A 27,130-nucleotide genomic window follows, 5' to 3' on the forward strand; every position below is an offset into this window, starting at 1 on the left:
ATTTTTCTTGCAAATAGCATCAAGTATAATTGAAAACAAGCCTAGGCTCTGATACCACTGTTGGGTTTTTGAGCATTCTAACACTCCTAAGTGTATATGTAACCCTAAATACCTTGGATCTATGTTTTCTCTATTATACATGCAAATATGAATATTCCAAGGTATTATCCTAACTAGCATACAAAACATTGATTCATATGTAATAAAGCAAGTTAGAAGACATAACTTTTGATGTAGCTTGATTCCATGGAGCTTAAGAGCCTAGTGCCTCAAGTGTGACACCTCAAATGGTTCACACAACATCAAATACACTTAGAATAACTTGAGAGAAATGAGACACTTCATGAAATCAGCTAGCCCTCACCGTTCCTTCATAGTGTCCAATTTTTGGGAAGAATAAGATGCTTATATAGTGTGTCACAATTAGGGTTACACCATGTAAACCCTAATTGTCATGGCCTTTCATTTCCATGATCCATGGGTACAAAAACACCATGGAGCATCCTATGGGTTTTAGCCCAATTTGATAATCCATGGAGCATTAGCCCATTATACAAGTATGGATGATTTACACAATCAACCCATATATTTAATTAGTCTCCTTTTGATCACTTAATTAATTCCAAATTAATTCTTGATAAATACTAATTAAATAATCTTATGAATAGATTAGAACTTATAATATATTAATACATCTTAAGTGTTATTTCTGTCATTTTAGTCTATCCAAATGCATGATGCCATGTAACCCAAATGGACCATGCTAATCGGGTCAAGTACATACCAAATATAGTTATGGACTTAGACACTAATCAAACATTGAGTAGCGCAGGTCATGGGCGGTTCATGCTATATGAGGTTGATGGGTCAGGAATCGATCGGATTTAAGAGGCGAAAGGGCTTCGACAAATCCAAGTGGGGGAGAATCGATCTGAATTTCCAGGAGTTGGATCGGGTGTGGAACTAGAGCAAGTTTCGCATCCTCTTCAGGAAGAGAGACGCACCAAGTGGCCATTTGGACTGAAGTTGTGTAAGTGGGAGTTCAGGAAACTTCCAACCGTTGGTCAGCGCCTTCTTTATTATCTATAGCAGGCTTGTGGTTGAGTCCTTGTTGAAGGCTTTGGAATTCAAGGTATGACTCGAACACCTGATTAGGTGCAGGTTTCGGTTCAGGATGCGTGGGGTTGTGATGGTTAGGGTGTGGTTAGGCCATTGGTAGGAACCATGGTTGGGTTGTAGTGTTTTAAGGCTGCGATAGGATCGTAACATTCACCAGTTCGAGGTAGAATGTTATTGGAGGTAGTCATGAGCGTAAAGGGGGGAATTAGTTCATGCCTTGGGCACGCCTGTCAGGATTGTCGAGGAGTATTACTCTATATGAGGTTGAGGACCAATGGGGTCCGAGACGGAGTCGGGCCTGTGTAGCTCTGGATGGGTGAGACCCGTGGGCGAGGCCCATGTGTTTATGGCAATGCAGGTGGGACCTGTTAGAGACCATTGGGTTAAGGTATTGGATCTTGGGTTTCGAGATTGAGTATACGGTCAGTAAGTGGTTTGGAGGGATGTTTTGGTTGGGTAGCCTTGTCATTTGGACTCTTGGGAACCTGGTGGCTGGACCAGGTGCGAGACTGGTAGTCTGAGAAATGGTTTGGGAATCTCTATACCCCGGATTAATGGGGGGGGGGGGGTGTTGTGAATCATAAAGTTTCAGGTGAAATGCAAGTGTAATCCTTTGATCTCAGGTTATAATTTAGGTACCGAGATGGTTCTTGGTGAGATATGAGTTAAGGAATACGAATGCCAAGGGTATCAGTTGAAGGGTTCAAGGTTAAGGGATAGTTTCAATTTTGTTGGCAGATCAGGCTCTTGTGTTTTGGTTTGGTTCTACCTGTATGAGGGTCAGGCAAGTATGGGGTTTTGGATTTCTTCAGATGGATTAGGCCTGGGTGGTTCAGTTCGTAAGGTTGTGGGGAGACCACAACATGAATGGATGCAGGAAGTGGTAGGTCAATGGTGGCTGGTTGTGATATAACACTACAGTTGGCCTTGTAGCATTCACATTTAGCACTGAATTTGGTGGCGTCAGGTTTGTCGGGATGTTATGATCGTTGGAGCCATAAATGGAGAGATAGCTTGGGCAATTATTGTCAGATGATGTTTTCATTCGGAAGTCACGCGGGGCGACTATATGTGTCTTTTGACTTAGCAAGTTGGGTACACAAGTTGGGACCAGGGAGGTCTCGACTGCTTTTGTAAAGCAGCTAGGGGCATCGAGATAAGTCAAGGCAGTGTTAGTGATTTGGGACTCGTGTGTGGATTCGTTTGTTGTTCGAATGGTGCGTAGGTCACTTGCAATTTGGATTAAATAATCTCAGAGTAAATGATTTGACCATGTTGTGCAACTCTTGTCTGAGTCTAACCGTTGCAGGGATGAGTCTTTTACTCGAAGGATTATTTGAGCCTTCTGTCAAGTATAAGTGTGCTACAATAGTAAAAGACCAGTGATTTTTTTCCCTATGGAAGCATCAATATAATGAAGGGTTGGAAGCGCCTTGTTGGTTTGGAATTCAATAAGGTTTCGGTATGGAAGTTATTCAGTATGGGCGGTCTGTCAGGGAGTCAAACCAATTCGAGAGTTCGAGATTTCAGGTTGGGGCTGGTTTTCTGTATGGGATTATGGATTCGTCTTCTTCGGGTTTGAAGAGTTTTGCTATGGTTGGGTTTGGTAGCCTTGGGAAAGCAGTGTGTGTTCGGTGTTGTGGTTTCCTTCTTCAGGATGTGTGGCGTACCTAAAATGGTAAGGAATGATTTCGAGGACAAAATCTAATTTAAGTGGGGGAGAGTTGTAACACCCGTAATCTTGAGGAGCAATTGTGGGGAGTAAATTCCCTTTTGTGGGTTGGACACGACGTGTTTGAAGAACCAACACAGCGTGTGTAGATTAAAAGAAATGCGAAGTTTAATGGACCAACACGGCGTGTTGGGGTATCTTAACACGGCGTGTTGGCAGCTGGGAAGGAAACCCTAATTTTTAGGGTGTTGCACCCTATTTAAAGGCCTTAAGTCATCATGGATGGCCTCCTTACCAGTCTCCATTGTTGCTAAAACCCTAAAATCGATCCTTAAATCACTTGGTGGTGTTCTTGAGCTAGTAAGAAGCTTTTGATGCTCATTTTTGGCCTTTGAAAAGGAAGAGGGAATCTTGAAGTTGTATTGCTTGGTGGATTAGCTATGGATCCAGAATCATCAACTTTTGGGCAAGCTTTCTAAGGTATTAAGTTTGACCCTTGACTTATAGATGTTTAGATCTCCTCATATTGTGCTTTGTTATGCTTTTGGTCCCTTTTTGGTTTGATGAGAGATTGAAGTCGTTTTAAGTGCTTATTATTCCAAATCTGAGTTTTTTTGGTCCCTTTGAACACAAAGGTGCAAGCTTTATGAGATTTTTGATGTCATGCATGCATTAAGTCAAATATTAAGTCCCTTTTAAGCTTCATAGCTTCATCTACACATTCATGAATGTAAAGTTGGCAACTTTACGTGGTTTTCCAGCTCAAGGGAGTTAGATCTATGTTTTGGGGTTATATCTTCAAGGATTAAGTGCTTAATGGTTAAGCCCTTGCACTATCAAGTCTTATGGTTGGGTTTTGGACCCTTTGTGGTGGTCCCTATGGGTAAAGATGGAAACTTTACCCTTCCAAGTCTCATTTTGGTCTAGATCTGAGCTTTGGAGCTCTTGGAATCGGAGAAAGTAGCTTAATGTATTAAGTTGTTGGAATTCAGGCAAACACGACGTGTTTGCAAGTCAACACGATGTGTTGGCTGGGATTTTCCCAATGGTTTGGATGATGCAGAAACACGACGTGTTTATAAGTCAACACAACATGTTTGGTCAACATTGACTGTTGACTTTGACTTTTACCAGAAGTTTGACCACGGTTGACCATGAGATATTTTGGGCCTTGGGTGTTTATTTGGAATTGGGCTTTTGGATTGTTGAATGGGGCCTTGGTTTGGACTAAGTTATGAAAAGGGTAAAAAGGTCTTTTACCCTAGTGTGGACACTTGGTGTGAGTCGGGTTCGATTATTGATGGATGGTTAACTTGTGATTGATAGCGCGAGGATTCCTGCTGACCAGCAGCTAAAGATTCTTTCTATGAGATTCGGCAGTGCAAGGTGAGTCTCCTCACTGGGTTTAGAGGGTTGAATTCACCAATGCCGGCGCATGGTTTGTTATACTTAATATGCTAGTTGTCCGCGTGACTTTTTCATGAGTTATATGTTTATGACTACCGAGCCGGGCTCGATGATGGGCAGGGCCTGATGACCATTGATATGTGCATATCTACATATATATTTTACATCATATCTTAATACTTTTAGATATAATTATGCTTATTATAGAACAAAAGGTACTTATTATGTTTAATATCTGTTATGCAACATAAAATACTTGCTCGAAAGCAACATGGAAGTTGGAAGCAGGAAAATGCGAGCTTAGGCAAGAAGAAGACACAAAAAGGATGTTGTTGGACAGCTTGACCCCTCGTCAGTATTTTGACCATAGCTCATGAATCCTAACTCCGATTGACGAGATTCAAAATGATCTGAAAACTAGACACAATTTCGGATGACTTTCGTGTTTTGAGAAAAACCGGATTTTCAACCACCACGACGTGGTGACCCCACTACGACGTGCTGAATGGAATCTTCGCGATTCTTGACGTCGACTTGGAGAATACGGGATAAACTTGAGGACCACGACGTGGTGCCTTTACCACGTCGTGGTGTCGAGATTTTTGGTGTGTATATATATATATATATATATATATATATATATATATATATATATATATCGGACATTAGGTCGATTCTAGAGGAGAGAGGGCTAAAGGCTGCGACTACTAACGAAAAAATACCCTTCGAAGACCCCTTTGAGGGCAGAATTCAACTACAGATTAAAGGATAAAGAGATTGGAGCAAGGATTTGCATCTACACATTCGGTTTGCCTAGTTTAATCATGATTAGTCTAGTTTCCCTTATGTTTATGTGTTTTCCAGCTGTGATTATGGGCTAAAAACCCTTTCTTTCATTTAGATAGATGAAACCTAAAACTATGAGTTAGTTTCATACTTTATGGATTATATGAATTTGGTTTATGCATGTGTTTTTTTTATCATTACCTAGCATGTTAAACTTTGTAACTTTTTGCTTAATTTCAAGTGTAGTGTAGCTTAGTGACCATTAAATTACATAACTTGATTACCTAGTGATTTAGTGACCATTAAATTGCTAGAGCTAGGATCGACCAAATATTAGATAAGTAATAAAAGTAACAAATTTAGTTGTGCTGGAGAACATAATTGTGACCATAATTGTGTTTGCTTAGATAAGTCTTACATAGCCCATCTATAATGAATAACTAATTTTGTGTTTTGCTTGTGTATGACCATACAAGGTAGTTCATGAATTGGTGAAAGTATTAGTAAATTTGGACTTGAATTGCTAATTACATATAACTTGGTAACCAATTTCATTAATCCATAAATAAGAAATAACCATAGGAAAAGGTGGATTCGAAACTAAACGAAAGTGGTTTTTAATATATTGATTACAATCGTTTTTAGTTGACTGCTTAAGTTTTTCTGAACTTGTAAAATCAGATAAAAAAACCCCATTTTAGTTGTTTTTCTTAGTTTAGATTTTAGTAGTTATTACATTAATTAAATACCGATCCCTGTGGTCGACACCCGACTTACCTAAACTATTCTATAATTTGAGTAGGTACACTGCCTAGGTGCATTTTAGCTAGTTAAGTTCGTTAGGTTATAAATTCAAAACTAGAGAGGTATAATCTGTGCACATCAAGTTTTTAGTGACGTTGTCGGGGAACGGATTATTTGATTATTCGTTTAATTGATTTTAGTTATTCGATCCTTTTTGTGGGGTAAAAACCAAAAAAGGTTACTTTTGTTACATTTGTTTATTTTAGTTTTTTTATTCTCTGAGATGCACCCACATCGTGGTAATCTTCACCACATCGTGGTCTCGCTTCAATTAGTTTTTCGTTTATTTGTTTTTTGTTCCTTTTTACGCGTGTGTTTTGTAGTTTTTTTTTTAGCGGGAAATATGGGGGACATCACGACCATGTCAATGGAAGAGTACAAGCGACATATGAGGAATGAAAACTGATGGGGTCTTGATCCACCAAAAATCCCAACCACAGCAATGTTTGAACTTCCGGGGCACATTATTAATACGTTAAGGGAACTACCTTTTTATGGGAAGGACCACGAGGACGCTTATAAGCATATAGAAGAGGTGGTGGAGATTTCACATTATTTTCATGCACCAAACGTGAGTAAAGATGCGGTGATGCTTCGACTTTTTCCGGTCACACTGAAGGGTGAAGCTAAGGAATGGTTAAAATCACTTCCCTTTGGAGCAATCACGACATGGGCTAATTTTAAGACCGAGTTCATAAACCAGTTTACCCCTCCTTCAAAAGTGGAAAAACTTAAAAGAAATATACAAAATTTTCAACAACTAGAGGGGGGTCACTATACGAAGCTTGGGAGCATTACAAGAGATTGTTACGACATTGCCCTCAGCATGACTTCAATGTGCAACAATAAATATCGATATTTTATGATGGAGTCAATGTGTGCACTCGTCAACTTCTAGACTCGCAAGGGCCCATGACAAAGAAGAATCTGGCAACAAATAAAGCTTTGATTTAAGAATTCGCTAAGCATTCAATAGAGTATCACAACTCAAAGGAGGATTTCACTAGAGGAAAATCAAGTAAAGATGGAGGTCAAGATACCATCAGTGCAGTAATTGAAAAGTTCGACGCAATGGAAGAAAAGATCACAAAAATAGGTGGATCAATTCATGATAGATGCAGAGCTTGTGGGGGACCCCATTCTACTAAGGTTTGTGAGGTGGAGTACAAGAGAGAACGAGATGTGAAATAAATTCAAGAACTTAAGCATGATCTCTACCAAATTGAGCAGGTAAAATCAGAGAAAATATATGCTCTTGAGTCAATGTTATTTAGATTCATGGAAGCTAGCGAAAAACGACATGATGCTACAGACGCAATACTTAGAGAACAAAAATAATCAATTTTAAGTATTTGTACGTAAGTGGTGCAATTAACAAGGCTTGTACAAGAAAAGCTACCGAATTCACCTTCACGAAAAATCGAATCAATCCAAAATGCTCAAGCCATGGTCGTTATACAGAAGAAGAAGATGAATTGGTGCATATGAAGGACCTTGAAGAGGAGTCTAATTAGTCACTCGAATTAAAAAAGAAAGAAGAAGAAGAGTATCGTGAATCTTCCCAGTCTCAACGACGTGGAGGCAATAGTGCCATGTCGTGGGCAAGAAAAGAATATTATGATTTTTCTGTTGTTAAGCCGTATCGACCACCTCGTCCTTTCCCATCTTGTGCCAATGCAAACCTGGTGAAACAATAAAAACAAGAAGTTCCTTAAGGATGATGAATTTGAACGCGTGTAAGAAGAAGAGTGGGATGAATGGGATGAGCTTTTACCCGAAGAGCAATCGGAAAAAGAAGTGAATTATTCGAAACCTCTAGTTTCAAAGCCAATAATTTTTAATGTGTTTGCTTTTACAAGGCCACCAGATCAAGTCACAAAGACTGTTGAAGAAAAAAAAGAAGAGAGTGATGTAACACCCGCAGATTCGGGTTAGTCAATTTAGTGACAATGAGCATCAAAAATGAGTTTTTTTATGGAAGATTATTTAGAAGGAGTAATCATAACCAAGTTGTAGAATATGTCACAAGGGTTCCGTACATATAAATAATGCCGAAATCCGATTTATAACGAAGAAGTTATGGTCCGTCGAAGTTTCGCGACAAAACCGGCACGATACTACGCGGCGTAAATAGTGAATTTACGATAGAGGACTTTTTGGCGTTAGTGATCTAAAAAAAGTTGTAGTATACGTTAAACCGAGATCTTGCAAAAAAAGAATGCCCAAATCTGACTTCGTATGAAGAAGTTATGATTTTTCTAAGATTTGGCCTAGCAGTGCACAACCCGAAACTCGAATTTTAGATCGAACGGTTTTTGGCCAACGTGACCTAAATGAGAATTGAAGATCTCGTTAATATGAACTCAACGAAAAAAAGACAGACGAAAACGGAGTCCGTATGTAGAAGTTATGAATTTTACGCGAACATTTAACAGTGTAGTCACCTTCTACTATTAAATTTAAGATCGATCGGGAATTAGCCGACGAAGTCAAAAGGAAAGTTGTATATATTAATTTTACCTACGTGTGGATATAAAGAACGTCAAAAACGGAGCTCGTATGCGAAAGTTACGGATTTTAGAAGTCGGAAGTGTGTTGTGCGAAAATGGGTGATGTGACACAATCTTGGCCATTGCTTTCTTCCCAAGCCTTGCCACCAGATGGTGACATGTGGCACCAAGTTCAGTCATATTTCACCCTATAAATAGAACCTCTTCCACCCTTATTTTCTTCACACCTTTCCCATTCTTTCTTCTCTCTACACTCTCTCTAAACCTCCCAAAAACTCCCCTAGCGCTAGAAGAAAGCCCCAGAGCGCTCGACGACTCCGAGAAAAAGAGCTTTCGGCTCGGAAGTTCTGCCTCTGCAGAGCCCGACTTCTAGCCAAACCCCCTTGTAGGTAAGATACGCCTACCTAATTTTTAATATAACTTTTATTTAAATATAGTAACGTTATTAGGACCTTATAATAATTATTTGAGCTATTATTATGGGTTATATAAGTGTCGTTATACTATCTTTTTAACTACTCGTGGTACGGGGAATCTGGTTTAAAGGGCAGCATAGGGTTGTTGGATTTCAGAAGTGCTATATGCCAAAATGGTCCTGCCCTCCGGTGTTTTATGTCTGACCCCTATCTGTACATAGTGATTGGAAAATATTGTTTAAACGCTTATATAATAACAATAATGCTAAGACTAATAATTAGTCACGGTAAATATTAGACTAAAATTTAGCGATAATAATGCTAGGTTTCGTCGAAGGAAAATAGAATCGTTAAAAGTGAAGCGTTGCCCGAGTTTGGAATCATCACTTTAACAAGTGAGTGCATAGTTACTTTCATCTTACACATAGATATGAAGTATTTTATATAAATTAGGTGCTACGTGTGCATATTATATGTATACCTGCCATCTATGCTGGATGAACGATTTTATACATGTTTTAAATAATTTAAACTGTATATGTATTTTATATCTACGAATATGTTAGGTAAAACATGGGTAGATGAATGATGAGAGATGAAAGATGATATGAGTGAACATTGGCAGCTATAGACTTAGTGCCTAACAAATAACATCGACAGCTATTGACTTAGTGCCTATAGAATAAACATTGGTAGCTATGGACTTAGTACCTGTTGTATAAACGTTGGTAGCTATGAACTTAGTACCTGTTAAATAAACGTTGGTAGCTATGGACTTAGTACCTGTTAAATAAACGTTGGTAGCTATGGACTTAGTACCTGTTAAATAAACGTTGGTAGCTATGGATTTAGTACCTATTAGCTGAACACTAGTAGCTATGGATTTAGTACCCGATGAATGAACTTTAGCAGCTATGGAATTAGTGCTTTACGAACAAGCATTGGCAGCTATGGACTTAGTGCCTATCATATAAACCCTGGAAGCAATGGGCTTTGAAATGAACGAATGCATGATAGATGATTCTTAGGGTAGATCCTTAAGAGTAAGGAAGATAATGGGGATGGGTAATTGGGTTGATTATTTGATGTTTAAACATAATAATTAAATTATTATGGGTTGAAAACCCTATATACTCACCAGGTTTCCCAACCTGACCCACTCAAGCTTATTTGTATCATAGGTGTCGATATGAAGCTACTTTACACTGAGGGATTTAAAAGAGATGTAGATCACTAGTGTAAATTAATGTAAGTTCTGTTTATGATTATGTTTTTGTATTGACGATGACATCCCAAATGTTTTAAAATGGATAAAAATACATTTCTTCGGAAATGCTTTGATAACGTATTTATCATGTTTTTCTGGGAACAAATTCCGCAATATTTTTATTAACAGAGGTACTCTGATTTTTATAAAGCATAAACAAAATCGGTCTTTTCTGGCTGTGAAAATGGGGATGTCACAAGTGATGAGTCCAGATTTTATAAGATAAACCCGGAAAAAGACAAGATAAAAGCTAAAGACATGGGAATTGGGAAAGAACCCAAGCGAAAGCACAAAGAAGATGTCAACCTAACAATGCAAGAAAGATCAAGAAAGGCATTTAACATATGGGTTGCCTACAAACGAACAAGGCTCAAGATGATGGAGAATGGGGAGGTTACACTTCCACCTGGCGCAACATAGAGTGGGAAGGAGTCCGATTCACAACTCTTCAAAAAGAAGTGCTTCTCGGGAGGCAACCCGATGTTTTTATAGTTTGAATTTTCTTTTCTTTTTGATTTAGTTTTAGTTTTATTTTTTGTTTTAGTTTTATTTTACCTTAACCGAATGATGATGTGTTTCTCTAGTTCTTGATCTTATTTTTTAATGTTGAACGAAAGTGAAGCAGTGAAGGAGCTTAATTTGAAGAAGCCGTGCGATTTTTGAAGATCATAATTGAAGAACAAGTTTTTGAATAAGTATGGGGTTCCCACATAATGAAGAGAAAAGCATTTTGAAGCATATGTACTAAAAAGAAGATTGGGAATGGTCTTAGACATTAAAAAGAGTCGATGCTCACCTGTTTCAATCTTAGAAGATTCTTTGAGAAAACACCACAACGTGGACATCATCAACACGTCGTGGCAAAAATTTTAATCGTGACTGAATCTGACTACACCACGACGTGGCATCCTTAAACCACGTCGTGTCAACATTATTTTGCTCGACCTTGATGACCATTTGCTCGACACCACGATGTGGCGTTGCTTCCCCACGTCGTGGCAGTGGTTCAACACATTTGTCAAGAATGATTCTTTGATTTCATTCGATCCGGCACATTTACATTCACAAGAAGAAGGTCTAGATGTACCGTTTCCAACAATTATAAAAGATGTTCAAGTTTTCCACACTTCCAGGGTCAATCTCACCATTACTACCCCAGGGGAGTTTGTTTTTTTCTCCATTTTATTGATTATATATATATATATATATATATATATATATATATATATATATATATATATATATATATATATATTGCATACAATGAGAGCATTGTATGTAATAAGTGTGGGGTAGGGGATCGAAAAAGTAAATTGCTAGAAAATTTTAAAATTTTAAAAATTTTAATAGATTTGAAATAATAAACTAAAAATTGAATCTAGTGATAATTAAAAATTTGAAGTTGCTAGTGTTATGTGGGATGATCCAATGCGAGCTCAAATGTTTATTGAGCCAACATATGTTATACTATAATTGTGGCTTCCCAAGTCCTACTGAAAAGCCATGAGATATGAAAGGTAATCTGGTAGTTTTTATGAGATAATAAGTTTTGCATCCTGTACTTGAAATCTATCCAGGAGAGCTTATGTAGTCATTGCACTGAGACTAATATCTCTAACCAATAAAGGTTGAAGTTAAGCTCACTTGCTTAAGCATGTAGGAATTGAGCGAAAAAAGTGACTTATATATATATATATATATATATATATATATATATATATATATATATATATATATATATATATATATATATATATATATATATATATATATAAAGAGAGAAATTACAAAAAGTTTTAAGAATTTTGGAGCAATCAAAGTATGAAGATAAAAAGATCAAAATTATGAAGAATCAAAAGTTGAAGATACCAAAAATCAAACAAAAAAGTGGTGAATTCAAAGAAATCAAAGATCAATTATTCGAAGAAGTGAAGAATTCCAAAGAGCTCCATTGTGGTATCAAAAGTTGTAATTTTTATAGATTATGTATGCTTGGGTAGCTTAACCAAAAATACCTTGAGGTTAAGAAAGATTTGTGAGGATTGATTCGGAGGGTTGCAGAAATGAGTGTCGTATAAGCTAAGGGGTGAAGGTTCATAAAGATTGTGAGTAGCTAGAATTGGGTAAGTTTTTAGGAACCTTATACACAAATATGCGCATTGAGGTCTTGGTATAATGGTTGAGTTCAAAATGGATTGTCTTATGTGATATTGGTGATGAAAGTTAGACTTAAAAAATTAGTTTTGTTTGGGGGCAAGCAAAAGATAAGTGTGGGGTATTTTGATATGTTCATATCTACTTATATATTTTACATCATATCTTAGTACTTTTAGCTATAATTATGTTTATTGTAGAACAAAAGGTACTTATTATGTTTAATATATGTTATGTAGCATAAAATACATGCTCGGAAGCAACATGGAAGCTGGAAGCAAGAAAATGCGAGCTTAGGCAAGAAGAATACACAATAAGGATGTTGTTGGACAACTTGACCCCTCGTCAGTATAGCAATATTTCAGTTATAGGAGTTTTCAATGACAAATCAAACGACAGATTGTTCTTCTTACTCTTCATTAATATCTTGAATACTTTGTTGAATGCATTAACTCAGACTTGACTAGTCTTGCCAGACTTGACTGGAACATTCCTTAGCAAGCAGACATTAATCTTGAGCATTTATTCAAGGTTTGAGTTTTCAAACCTTGTCCCTGCGCATCAGATCGTCCTTGTTCTCACACAGATTTTCAACCACCACGACGTGGTGACCCCACCACGACGTGGTGAATGGAATCTTCGCGATTTTTGACGCCGACTTGGAGAATATGGGATAAATTTGAGGACCACGACGTGGTGCCTTTACCACGTCGTGGTGTCGAGATTTTTGGTGTGTGTATATATATATATATATATATATATATATATATATATATATATATATATATATATATATATATATATATATATATATATTGGACATTAGGTCAATTCTAGAGGAGAGAGGGCTGCGACTATTAACGAAAAAATACCCTTCCAAGACCCCTTTGAGGGCAGAATTCAACTACAGATCAAAGGATAAAGAGATTGGAGCAAGGATTCGCATCTACACATTCAGTTTGCCTAGTTTAATCATGATTAGTCTAATTTCCCTTATGTTTATGTGTGTTTCCAGCTGTGATTATGGGCTAAAAACCCTTTCTTTCGTTTAGATAGATGAAACCTAAAACTATGAGTTAGTTTATTACTTTATGGATTATATGAATTTGGTTTATGCATGTGTTTTATTATCATTACCTAGAATGTTAAACTTTGTAACTTTGTTGCTTAATTTCAAGTGTAGTGTAGTTTAGTGATCATTAAATTACATGAACTTGATTACCTAGTGATTAAGTGACCATTCAATTGTTAGGGCTAGGATCGACCAAATCTTAGATAAGTAATAAAAGTAACAAATGTAGCTGTGCTGGAGAACATAATTGTGACCATAATTCTGTTTTCTTAGATAAATCTTACATAGCCCATCTATAATGAATAACTAATGATGTGTTTTACTTGTGTATGACCATACAAGGTAGTTCATGAATTGGTGAAAGTATTAGTAAATTTGGACTTGAATTGCTAATAACATATAACTTGGTAACCAACTTCATTAATCCATAAATAAGAAATAAACATAGGAAAAGGTGGATTCGAAACTAAACGAAAGTGTTTTTAATATATTGATTACAATTGTTTTTAATTGACTGCTTAAGTTTTTCTGAACTTGTAAAATCAGATAAAAAAACCCCATTTTAGTTGTTTTTCTTAGTTTAGCTTTTAGTAGCTATTATTTTAATTAAATATCGTTCCCTGTGATCGACACCCAACTTACCTAAACTATTCTATAATTCGACTAGGTACACTGCCTAGGTGCATTCTAGCTAGTTAAGTTCGTTAGGTTATAAATTTAAAACTAGATAGGTATAATCTGTGCACATCAAGTTTTTATGTATCTTCGTGATTATTGCATATGTTATGTATTGATATGTTTATATGTATACTGGGTGGGGCCCGACAACTTACAGATCTGTATATCGAGCGGGGCTTGATGACGGGCGGGGCCCGATGCAGGACAGGGCCCGATGCCGGGCGGGGCCCATTATGTGTTTACTTGTATATGATTGGTATGTGATATTTTGGGGAGCTTACTAAGCTTTGTGCTTACGGTTTCAGTATATGTTTCAGGTACTTCGGTTTTCAAATGGAAAAGCTCGAGATGATTGCATAGCACACACCATATGTTTTCCGCATTCTGTGATTTACTTTGATTTAATGATGTTTTGATAAATCACAATTAACTTGGTTTTATGGAAATGTTATGTATTAACGATTTATTAATCTAAAAACAAAAATTTTATGTTATTATATTTGGGACGTTACATGATGAGCATTTGGTGTCCGCTATTGACATCTATCGGGGTTGTATACTAGAGATTTTTGGTGTTGGGTATCCGATAGATCTTATCCTTATTGTTATGGGTGATGTTTGTGTTACCGAAGGAATGGAGTGGTTGATCCGATTTGGGGTTATGATTGACTGCGAGAGGTAGTTGGTGACGGTCCGAGATCCTATTGGGGGAGTGATAACCATCTATAGTGAGGGTACTAGGTTAGGATCAACTTTTTGTTCTGCCGACAAGGCGAGGCAGAGTTTGCAGCATAGGTGTACAGGTTATCTAGCATATATAATGGATACTTGGGACGAGGAGAAGGGATCGGTTTCCATTTATGATATTCCTGTTGTACATGATTTCCTCGATGTCTTTCCCGAGGAGTTATCGGGTGTGCCTCCTAGGAGGAAAGTGGGATTTCGGATCGATCTAATCCCTGGTGTGGCGCCAATTGCCAAGGCATCGTACCGTCTTGCACCTCCTGAGATGCAGGAGTTATCCTCTTAGCTTCAGGAGCTGTTAGAAAAAGGGTTTATTCGGCCGAGCAGTTCTCCGTGGGGAGCACCGATTCTTTTTGTCAGAAAGAAGGATGGTTCACACCGGATGTGTGATTACCGAGAGTTGAACAAGCTGACGGTGAAGAACCGTTATCCATTGTTGAGGATTTATATGGGCATTACGAGTTTGTGGTGATGCCTTTTGGACTCGCCAACGCACCGGCGGCATTCATGGATCTCATGAACCGGGTGTGTAGGCCTATGTTGGATCGGTCAGTGATTGTATTCATCGATGACATATTGGTTTATTCAAAGACCAGAGAGATACATGAGGAGCATTTGCGTGGGATTCTTGGGGTTTTGAGGATGGAGAGGCTGTACGCCAAGTTCTCCAAGTGTGATTTCTGGTTACATGAGGATCAGTTTCTAGGACACCTCGTCAACCAGAATGGTATCTTGGTCGACCCAGTCAAGATAGAGGCTGTGATGCAGTGGGAAGTGCCGAAGTCTCCATCTGAGATTCGGAGCTTCCTTGGTTTGGCAGGATATTATCAGAGATTCATTTGAGACTTCTCCAAGATTGCTATTCCTCTCACTAAGTTGAGAAGGAAGAATTTTGTGTTTAGTTGGGAGCATGAGCAGTTCGCATCATTCGAGACTCTTCGCTAGAGACTGTGTGAGGCACCAGTACTTTCCCTCCCTGGGGCAGTTGGGGATTTTGTGGTCTACTGCGATGCATCCATTGCAGGGTTGGGTGCTTTGTTGATGCGTAGGGGACATGTGGTTGCATACACTTAGAGGCAACTGAAGCACCATGAAGCAAAGTTCCACTCATGATTTGGAGTTAGGGGCGGTGGTCTTCGCTCTCAAGATTTGGCGCCACTATCTTTATGGTGTTTACTGTACCATCTGCACGGACCATAAGAGCCTGATATATCTTATGGATCAGCCTAACCTGAACATGAGGCAAAGAAGGTGGTTGGATGTAGTGAAAGATTATGACTATGAGATTATGTATCATCCAGGCAAGGCCAATGTGGTCGTCGACGCCTTGAGCCAAAGGGCGTTTAGACCCCGATTAAGGATGTATATATGAGGATGACTGTGATGACCCCAGTGTTGGAAACGATCAAAGAAGCACAGTCGGAGGCCATAAAGGAAGAAAATCGGAAAAGTGAGCGGGTGATTGGTCTGATTTCAACATTTGATATCGACAGCAGGGGGCTTTTGACTCTTAACGGGCGGGTTTGGGTGCCTTATGTTGGTGGGGATCGACGTGTATTGATAGAGGAGGCCCACAAGTCGATATTTTCCATTCATCCAGGGGCTACCAAGATGTATCTTGACCTGAAGCATAGTTACTGGTAGCTGTGTATGAAGAGGGATGTGGCCTGGTTTGTAGAGCAATGTTTGACTCGCCGGAAGGTCAAGGCCGATCACCACCGCCCTCATGGAAAGTTGCAACCCTTAGAGGTTCCACTATGGAAGTGGGAGTGGATCACCATGGATTTCATTACAAAATTACCGAAGACTGCGAGGGATTTTGATGTTATCTGGGTGATAGTGGATCGTTTTGACAAAGAGTGCTCACTTCTTAGCCATAAGTGAGGGCTCTTTTGTAGAGAAGCTTGTTGTGATTTATGTCCGAGAGGTGGTGGCTCGGCATGGGGTGCCGACTTCGATTGTGTCAGACCGGGATGTTCGGTTTACTTCCAGATTCTGGAAGAGGTTTCATGAAGAGTTGGGCACCCGGTTGCATTTCGGTATTGCTTATCATCCACAGACCGACGGGCAGAGCGAGCGGACTATTCAGACGCTCGAGGATATTTTGCGTGCCTGCATCATTGATTTTGGTGGGAGTTGGGACTCCTATCTCCCGTTGCCTGAGTTTTCTTATAACAACAGCCGTCATGCCAGTATTGGCATGCCTCGCTTTGATCTTCTGTATGGGAGGAGTTGTCAGACTCCTATTTGTTGAGGCAATATCGGCTAGAGAGTCATGGGGAGAATGGACAAAGTGATCAAGATGACCGAGGTTATTCAGCAAGTTAGACAGGGATTGCTGACGACCTAGAGCCGCCAAAAGAGTTATGTGGATCGGCGACGCTTTGAGCTAGAGTTTTAGGTGGGAGATTTGGTGCTTCTGAAGGTATCACCCTAGAAGGGTGTTATACGCTTCAGGAAACGAGGCAATCTGGGCCACATGTTTATTGGCCATTTCAGAGTGTTGCCCCGTGTAGGCAAGATGACTTAGCGGTTGGAGCTACCGAAAAAGTTGAGATAGATTCATGATACCTTCCATGTTTCCCAGTTGAGGAAGTGTATAGCTGACGAGACAGTTGTGGTTCCTTTGGAGGACATTCAGGTCGATGATCGCCTGAATTACATCGAGAGGCCTGTAGCAATTCTGGATCAGAGAGTGAAGACTTTGAGTAACAGAGTAGTGAACTTGGTCAAAGTTCAGTGGCAACACCGGAAAGGCTCAGAGTGGGCGTGGGAGCCCGAGACTGAGATACGCGAGCACTACCCTAATTTGTTTTCCGAGGCTGACTTCGAGGACGAAGTCTAATTCTACTGGGGGAGAACTGTAACATCCGGTTTTCATGTATTTCCATTTTATCCCTTGGCCTAATTAAATTCTACATTATTGGTTCATTGTAGTTAATAATTTCAGGACGAAATTCCCTTAACGGGGAGGTAATATGACATCACTAGTGAAATGACAGTTCTTATTAAATGTCTGAATTTCATAGTCAAAATATACATTTCGTAGTCAAATTGACATGATAAATCCTAGGTGAAATGACAAGTCATCAGTGATGTAACAAATATTATTAAATGTTTGAGTTTCATAGTGAAAATATACATTTTTGTAGTTAAATCGACAAAATCTTAAGTAAACTAACAAGTTACTGGTGAAATGATAATTCTTATTAAATGACTGAATTTCATAGTCAGTGTAATATAATCTATCTATTCAACGTGCAACTACTACACCACCTACCGCTAATGAAGAGTAGAAAGAACAAAAGATGCAAAGAGTCCACATGGAAAACCGAAGAATATATGCAAGATGCAAAAGAAGAGCTTTCAAAGCAAGCACGCAAAATGAGGACTATGGTCTTGGAGATAAATGCAAAAGTAGCATGGGTTGAGGCGAAGAAAAAAAAAGTTTCCTTACAAGTTTCCTGTATGGAAGCTTGCAGATGATGATGAGTAATCTATGTAGAGGTTGTTTAATTAAATGTTACTTTTTAAATTTAGTTATGTTATGTAATTTTATTAATGTTTTGTGACCCTTTATCGTAATAATGAAAACGATATGTTTTGTGAATGTTTAATAACATAAATAAGAACTTAACGAAAATCTACATATTTTGAAGGTTTAAATTTAGGAAAAGATTTTTATAAGCATAATATACAAAATTATAGCAAAAAAATACATTTCTTCCAAAAACAAATCGAAAAATGTGATGACATCACCTTTCGTAGGTGACATCTGCTTTCTTAGTTAAAACCTATATTTCTGTAGTTAACACCCTAAAAACGACGTTGTTTTGGAAAAGAAAATCGCAAAAGACGTCATTTGCTAATGATGACAATTATTTTTAAAATCTTGGATTTTTATCTATTTTATATTAAAAAAATTTAAAAACTAATTATTATTGTCATTTTCTTTATACATTTTCATATATTTTATTATATTTTCAAACCATTTTTTCTTACATAAATAAAAAAAAAAAAAAAAAGAAAAACGAAAGGCTTATCCGCATACAGGAAAAGGGCACTATGGTAAACTCGTGAAACACCTCGTTCTTGCCTACTTCCTGGCTCCCTGCTACTCTCTGTTCTTTTCTCTCGAATGTATAAAACTCACCTCAGCCATACTTATTCACCTCTTCAAAATCAAAACACTATCATCCTTTTAATAACAACCCTCTTCTCCGATCAATTTTCCGTTTTAATAGCCCTATTCTCCGATCAATTTTTCGAATTAAAATCCATACCAACAATCTGCAAATATGTGTGGTGGCGCAATCCTCTCCGATATCATAGCCCCGACGGCTAATCGTTCTCGCCGGCTCACTGCCGATCTTCTTTGGAGCAACGATTTCACAAAGAACTCTAGCAATTACTTCTCAAACCCTCCACAATCCGATGCCTTTGATATTGACGATGAGTTCGAGGCCGATTTTCAGGGATTTAAGGATCAGGTTGAAATCGATCAGGATAACAAGCCTTTTGCTTTCTCCGCCTCCAAAGATTCCGCTCCTGCTCGTGGTAATCCATGTTTCCCCGTCTATCTTTTTCTTTCTTTCATGATTTTTTTGATATGATTTTGTAATTGATTCTAGTTTTACTTGCTGATTTAGGGTCAAGATCTGTGAAATCTGATGATCAGGTTGAGAGATCTGGTTCCAGGAAAAGGAAGAACCAGTACAGAGGAATCCGTCAGCGGCCATGGGGAAAATGGGCCGCCGAGATTCGTGATCCAAGGAAAGGCGTCCGTGTATGGCTTGGAACCTTTAATACCGCTGAAGAAGCTGCGAGGGCTTACGACGCCGAGGCCAGACGCATCCGTGGTGATAAAGCGAAAGTCAACTTCCCGGAGAAAGCTTCTCCGGCGAAGCCCAAATCCCGGAAACCTGTTTACAAACTTGGATCTGTGGAAGAGAAACCAGAAGCGAATCCTACCGCGGATATGCCGGCGGCGAAACCATTTATTCCGTCAGAAACTGCCGCCTTTTACTTCAGTTCCGATCAGGGTAGCAACTCGTTTGATTGTTCAGATTTCCCATGGGGGGAGAACTGTGTAAGAACTCCCGAGATCACATCTGTGCTTTCTGAAGTCGATGAAGCTAACTTTATGGAAGATCGCAATCCAGTGAAGAAGCCGAAAACGGAGTCTGTGAATTTGGTCTCAGATCGTGAGAATACCGATGACCTGTTCTTTGAGATGCCATGGGATACGTCTTCCGTCGACGCTTTCCTCAACGGCGATTCAACAACTCAGGATTGTGAAAACGTCATGGATCTATGGAGCTTCGACGATCTCCCTGTCATGATGAACGGAGGATTCTAATTCAAAACTCAAAGTTTTCATTTCATGTGTCTGTAAATAAGGCTTTACATGTCAGTAAGATTTATGTTTTTTATTAACTAGTGTCTAATTGTGTAATCGTTTGTGTGAACTCCATTAATGTCTAATGAACATCGATTTTGAGCTTTTAATCTTCCGTCTCAAAACAGAAACCCAAGTAAGGAATATGAGAATATACATCATCAGAAGCAAGAAAAACCTTTAAATTTTCTTCGATCTACAACCATGTTCATTCTTCTTAGAGATCAATCATGATTATTTATCAGAAATTCTGTTTGATTTTACTTGTTATCGTTGGTTTGCTGATTTTGATTTCTGGGTTTTTTTCGTTGATCATAATCTTCATATTGAAGCCAAGAAGGCCGATCTTCTCATTTCGAACGATTGACATTTCTTCATACAATTTCGATGTTCGAGATTCTTCTGATATATCGCTTTCCACTGTTGCTTCTGTAACCTTAATTACACAAAATCCAAACAAAATCGGTATAAAGTATGATTTCTCAAAGCTACAGATACTTGATAATGGATTGGTGGCAGGGATGATTAGAATCCCGGAGTTTTATCAGCCAGCTGGAAGCCATAATTTGAGGGTTGAAATTGACATTTTATTTTGGGATCTTGATGTAACTTCAATCATGTCTGGAGTTGAAATAAATAATTTTACAATCAAAGTATTGGGTGATATTGGAGTTCATTTACATGTTATGAAGATTGAATTGCCAAAGATCAAGGTTGGTTTTTTATTTTTTTATTTGTGAAATCTTTGGATTTGTGTTCGTTTTACAGAAATATTGAATTTTGTTTGTGTTCTTGAAGGTTAGTTTGGATTGTGATGTAGCAATTGATGGTAGATATTTGATATCTTGGAACAAAATATCAAGCCTGAAAGCAGTCAAGAATTATATTGTATGAAAAAACTTATCCTTTATTATCATAAAAATAGGACCTCTATTATTTTAGAAATAGAGTAAAATAAAAATATAATTATTTATTTATCATCTTTTAGAAAAACCTTTATATTTTATTTATATATACATAAACTCTTACATTTTAATTATCTTTCATATTAATCAAAATATTTATCCTTTTAAAAAAAATATTACTGAAGTTGTTTTATAACATAACATTTATTTTTGTATTTTTAGGTTAACATAAAAACAAATTGCCACTTCCTAAGATAAAACATAAGAAGCAGAGCTATTTATTCAAACAAAAATAAGTAACTTTGTTTATTTTTTCCATATCAATTTAAAAACGAACAATATCAATGCTATTTTACAAAATAACCGGTAACTTCTCTTAAGGTAACTTAACTAATAATGATTTTTCTACATATAAAAAAAAAAACTATGGTTGTTTTTAATGATGGAAGATAAATTGTTGAGCTTTTTTTTTTTTTTTTTTTTGCCCTATGATTAAATGGACTTATGGGTGTGTTTGGGATTCAAATAAAATTTATGTAAAAATGTTTATTAACATATGTGCTATCAAAATAAAATCTATACAAAACAACAAAAATATTGAAGTTAGCCTATGCAATATTAAAACAGAATCAAGTTGTTTTTAATTATTCTAACTATATATAAACATTTATTATTTATTTAAGGTACGATGTTCTAGTTGATAGAACTGTCTAAAAGTCATTGCATTAATATGGAATATTGAAAAAATTAAAAGTATAAGTTTTATGCTAGAAAATGTAAAAGTAAGAAATCATAAAGACACAAAATGATTAAAGTACATTGTTATCCTTTTTATTTAACATTTTCCCTTTTGTTTCCCTTTTTGATATAACAAGGATTCATAATTTTTTTAAGTTGAAATTTTGCAGGCACATTTTAATGCTAAGTCAGATGCTTTCTCCAAGAAATGTTCCATAGGATTTTACGTATAAATCCACTGTGATAGCTGAGCAGGTGCAAGATCAAAACAGTGTGGTTTCAAAATTCAATAAATTATTGAAGATATATATATATATATATATATATATATATATATATATATATATATATATATATATATATATATATATATATATATATATATATATATATATATATATATATATACCCTTAAAATTATCAATTTTAAGGGTAATAAACTTTATTGTAATGATTTTAGCCTTCCTTTAAATAATAGTGCATGTATATGGAACAATATTGTCACTAGGAAATTAAATGTGATGCACTAATTGAGATTTGAGGCAAGGTTGTTAAGATCGGGATCCTATCTAGGATCGTTTTTGGGTTTGCAAGATCGGGATCGGGATCCTAAGATCCCACAAAATAAAATATAATTTTAATTTATAATTTTTAATAATGAAAAATATTCAAACATTCAATTTTTCGTTCAAAAGTTATAAAAACTTCAAAATATTAGTCATAAGCCACAATACAAAATGATAAATGGTAAATTGGTAAATGGTAAAAGACATAAAATGGTAAAAAAAAAAAAAAAAAAAAAAAATCAAGGGAAGGTAGGATCGGATCGGATCTTGATCCTACCCCAAATACGATCCTTTTACGATCTGGATCGTTTTTCATACTTAGGATCGTACGATCCTACGATCAGGATCGCGATTTTGACAACCATTATTTAAGGTATTGGCAATGTTGCATATTCTACACTAGTATAAAATATGTTATAAAAAATTACCGTTCTAAAAAAAAGAGTGGACATCAAAAAAACAATTTAAATGGAAAAAATAAAATAAAATATTTATGGCTTTCATTGGAGATAGCAATAACTAAATCTGATGAGAAAAATGAAAAAAGTTTGTTGCAACTGCTATAATAGAAATATATCAAAATATGAGGCTATAATGAACATTATGAATGAAGGTTTGTTGTAACAGTTTCATGTGTTGCCTTTGTAACTTTTCTTGGATTAAAGGGTATGGGCTTATGCAAAAATTGCTACTCACTTTCATATTACTCATAAATATCGAAACCCAACTATAAACATTATTATATATATATATATATATATATATATATATATATATATATATATATATATATTAAAGTTGTGGAAGAAAGGAATAGTGAAGTTGACATACTTTGTCCAGGTTTGGTCCCTTGATTTAGATATCCGGTCCATGTACTTCTTTAATTAGTTTATTCATGTCCTTTTGTTTGTGTTCCATTCAACTTCTTATTTTTTTGGCAGAATTTGTCCCTGTATTATTGTTGGAAGTTAGGAATACTAAATTTGGATGTTTTTTTGGCAACTTTGCTCATTATTCTTTACCCATTTTGACACTTTTGGTCCTTGCAATCAATATTTTTACACTTTTTTCGAACCTTTTAATATTTAAAGTTTGACCACAAAACTTTAACGGTTTGACAACTTTGATCCTTTTTCTAAAAAGTTGCTAATTCCTACCCCTTTAATTCTTTAGCCATTTTCACACTTCTGGTCCTTGCAGTCAAAACTTTTACATTTTTTGTCCGGGGCAAAGCCCAGACTTTTCATCCTTGCACTTTCTATGTCTGTCATATTTATCAATTTGGAAACAACATTGAAAGCTTCTGGCCCCCGCGTAGCGGGGGTAACCTTTCTAGTTTATTATTAAGTGCTGCAATTTTTTATTGATATTTGGGCCAAAATATATAAAATTAAAAAATTTTATTTAAGACATTATGTGGTATGATATTTGGGTTGATTTGGTGCTTTAAACAAAATAACATTCAAATGCCAATAACAAAATAGTAGTTGGAAAGAAGAAATAGTAAATGGGTGATGACAGCTATAGTTTTGTTCATAACCCCATTTGGTGTTCATCTCTCGTCCAGACTATAGTTGACTTGAGAGGAAACTGTAGGTGGTATTTTTACTACGGCTTAGTCCCAAAAAAATGATTTTTTTTTTATAGAATAAGGCAAAACCGTATATGAGTGGCAAACAATAAGTGTGTTTGCATCAACAACGGTTTGGTTGACAATGTTTGACTAATGGCTAATTTTTTGGCTATTACATTTTCTTCCTACTCATAATAACAAATGTTATATTTTGATAAAATTAATAATATTTTAAGACATTGTAAAAAGAAAAATTCAATGATATTTAAGTGAAAAGTCATTAGGTATATTAGCTAGATTAGTAATTTCCTGTTTTTTATTTAACTTTGGGGTTTTACCTTTTTACCCTTTCCTCTCTTCTATTGTACATTTATAGATACACGTGTTGCTATGATAATTGATAAGAAAATATATCTCCCAAAGTGATTACCCTCATAATACGCTCAAAAGATCCCCAACTAATTGATATCTTTTGTTCAGCCCTACATCAATTTGTTCGTGCTCTTCTTTGTTTCATGCATTACCTTGGAGAATATATATATTAAAAATCAATTTATATATCACAATTCGATAATTTGGCATGCACTTCATCCGTTTGATGAAATGTATGAACCAAATAATTTAAATACGATTGAGAGCTCATTGTCGTTTTTTATTGATTTATATGATGGGAATTGTATGTTTATTTATCTCTTTTAAGGGTAATAGATGAGATTGGTTGGTTATGTAGGGAACCCTTCGAAAAAATGTTGTGAGCTTTTCGGCTTTTCCCTTTTGTGGGTAATATTTCTCATCTATCCCAAGAAATTGCATCTTTAGTGGTGCCCATAACATGTTTGTTATATTGCCGAAGTGAGCTTCATGTTGTGCTGATACTTGTTTGGGCTACCAGATGCCAATACAGATACATATACAAGTTGTAAAACAAATAACTAGTGGTCGAAATATATGATATACTACAAACTTACAAATATACCTTTCATTTATTCATAACTTTTGATGAATAATGGATTCTTGTAGCACACTTAACCTGTAGAATCCATGTTTAACTGAAAGTAGACCTGACAATTCATGTATTCTTGTCATGAAAACGTATCTACCACAAATTTGACACGATGCGAATACACGAAGAGAAATAAGCTTTATCTCAATTTTCAAGATGAATTTGTGTCATGTATTCGTGTCGTGTCACTCACATATTCGTGTATTTGTGTCTCGAATTGCCAGGTCTAACTGAAAGTATTGTGTTTTGCTAGTTAAGAATGGTCAGTATGGTAAGATTCAATACCAGTAACATGCCAATAGATTCTTCAATGCTAAGAACCATAACGACAGTTTTTAGGACAACTAGACATTATTGTTCTAACACTGTAGACAACAAACCTCCAAAATCAGTATCTCCATTTGATGCTGCCATTAGGCTAAAAAAAAGGCAATTGAACCATTTGGTTCGATTCAAGATAGCTTATGTTAATCAACAATCTTTCGATTACACCCCTTTGACATTAAAGTACATAGAAAAGATAGGGAAACATTAAATTAATTAGAAACTAAGGGTGTTGTGAAACCAATTCATTATGTTTGAGGGAGTCGTTCGGCAATGAGCTCGACACAATCTACGTGGCCTCAACGCACAACGCGGCTTGGCCTCAGCAACAATTGCTCGACAAGCTAACTCGACATTCCCATATAGAGTATCTCTTCTATCTAATTCCTTTGACCCCCTTTTTGACCCCCTTTTTGACCAGCCAATCACAAATGCTATATAATTATTTATTTATTTATTTTTCAATTCAAAACCTCTACAAAACCACACCCTCTAAATGACAAGAAAATTAAGTGGTGTTGCAAAAATATGAGGTGCACCTACGTGGCAGCAAAAAATGTGTCATAAGAGTAACACCACTTCCTATAGCCATAATGTACCATTTGGAGAAGGGGGAGTAATGTGTCATTATTGGGTTGAACTCTTGGTTTGCTACTAATAATAATAAGTATTTATCTTAAATATTAATGAATAAACAAATAATATCAATATATACTTTCATTTTGTGGACACTCTCTCAACATCATCTTCTGTTGCAGATATACTTATCTTCTTTTTTGGTCTGCCAATAGGGACATAATGCTTTGGTGGTAGCAGCTTGGTAGGACATGCATTTTTTTCCCACATGAACTTCCCTTTAATAGGTTCAACTTTAAAGACATACATTTCTTTCCAAGTCTTCAGCCAATATGTAGGGTGAACCCATGTCTTAGGTATCCCAATATCTTCATTGTTAAGCCTCTTATCCCATATTGTTGTAATGATGTGCTTGCAAGGCATGCATGTTAGTTCCCTCCTGTTACATGAATAAGTTTGTTGTCCCATATCAACCGCACACTGATCCATGCCTTGACCTGTAACCTGGTACTTTCCATTCCCACAGAACACTACCTACACTCTTCTGCTTCATTTTTTATTTTTCAAGGGTCTTGGTGGCTATAGGAGTTAATGGGCCACTAGTTTTGTCAATTGCCTCTTGCATAGTGACAAGTTTCCTCATGATGTACTCCCTAATAAACTCCAAGCAAGTGATAATTAGCTTATCATGACCCTTAACTATCTTGCTATTCAAACTCTCACAGATATTATTCAACAAAGCATCATAATATGCCTTTCCTGGTTAATTAAAGCATAGCATTGTATTAGACACTATTAATTAAATCAAAGCATTGTATTATAAAAAAATATTTTATACCTGAGAAAAGGGATCTGACCAGTGCTTGGGTGGAATAGTCTTAAGCCACTCATATGCTACAGTGTTTAGTTGCCTTAGTTCTTCCATGACATTGTTGGACTGTGGGACATTAGTTGATGTTGCACATTTTTAAAGATAGTCCTTGAATTCCTTGCCCCTCCATTTCAGTTTCATGTTATCATGAACACGTCTTAGGAAATATCTATGCTCTGCTGTTAGGAAAATTTGGTAATTGCAGGAAATAACCCCTAAATCATCATAATTGTTAAACTTAATGGGTTATTGGATACTAAAATATGAAAGCTATACTGAAGTATTGTAACATCCCCCTAAAAAAAGACCAAAAATTTTCGTGTTTAAAATTAATAAAACTATTATCCAAAACATCATCATAAAACCATGTTGGGACAAAGTATATCGACCACATCATAAAACATCAAAGTGATCATAAAATACGGAACGAGGTGGTGTGTGCACTGCAATCACCCCGGGCTCTTCCCTTTCGAACCAGAAATGCCTGAAAACATAAACTGAAAACCGTAAGCACAAAGCTTAGTGAATCCCCCAAAATACCACATAC

The 27,130-nt window shown here is 36.6% G+C and overlaps 2 protein-coding genes and 1 non-coding gene across 3 annotated transcripts; 2 read left to right on the plus strand and 1 right to left on the minus strand.

Moving 5' to 3' along the window:
• Positions 1 to 6,515: 6,515 nt before the first annotated feature.
• LOC145110433 (small nucleolar RNA R71) lies at positions 6,516 to 6,621 on the minus strand. Its single transcript, XR_013709810.1, has one exon. It is a non-coding gene; the product is annotated as a small nucleolar RNA R71 (small nucleolar RNA).
• A 12,083-nt stretch (positions 6,622 to 18,704) lies between these two features.
• Positions 18,705 to 20,137, plus strand: LOC145107926 (ethylene-responsive transcription factor RAP2-2-like). The gene is made up of 2 exons (XM_079044889.1): positions 18,705 to 19,186; positions 19,279 to 20,137. Exons 1-2 carry the CDS (start codon positions 18,928 to 18,930, stop codon positions 19,986 to 19,988), a joined length of 969 nt encoding a protein of 322 aa, XP_078901015.1. The 5' UTR covers positions 18,705 to 18,927; the 3' UTR covers positions 19,989 to 20,137.
• A 101-nt stretch (positions 20,138 to 20,238) lies between these two features.
• Positions 20,239 to 21,942, plus strand: LOC145107928 (uncharacterized). Its single transcript, XM_079044890.1, has 3 exons — positions 20,239 to 20,740; positions 20,826 to 20,915; positions 21,841 to 21,942. Exons 1-3 carry the CDS (start codon positions 20,258 to 20,260, stop codon positions 21,901 to 21,903), a joined length of 636 nt encoding a protein of 211 aa, XP_078901016.1. The 5' UTR covers positions 20,239 to 20,257; the 3' UTR covers positions 21,904 to 21,942.
• The last annotated feature ends 5,188 nt before the right edge of the window (positions 21,943 to 27,130 follow it).

This window comes from Lactuca virosa, chromosome 4 (genome assembly GCF_052849685.1).
Source record: "Lactuca virosa cultivar CGN04683 chromosome 4, Lactuca_virosa_CGN04683_v6, whole genome shotgun sequence".
NCBI classification, from domain to species: Eukaryota; Viridiplantae; Streptophyta; class Magnoliopsida; order Asterales; family Asteraceae; genus Lactuca; species Lactuca virosa.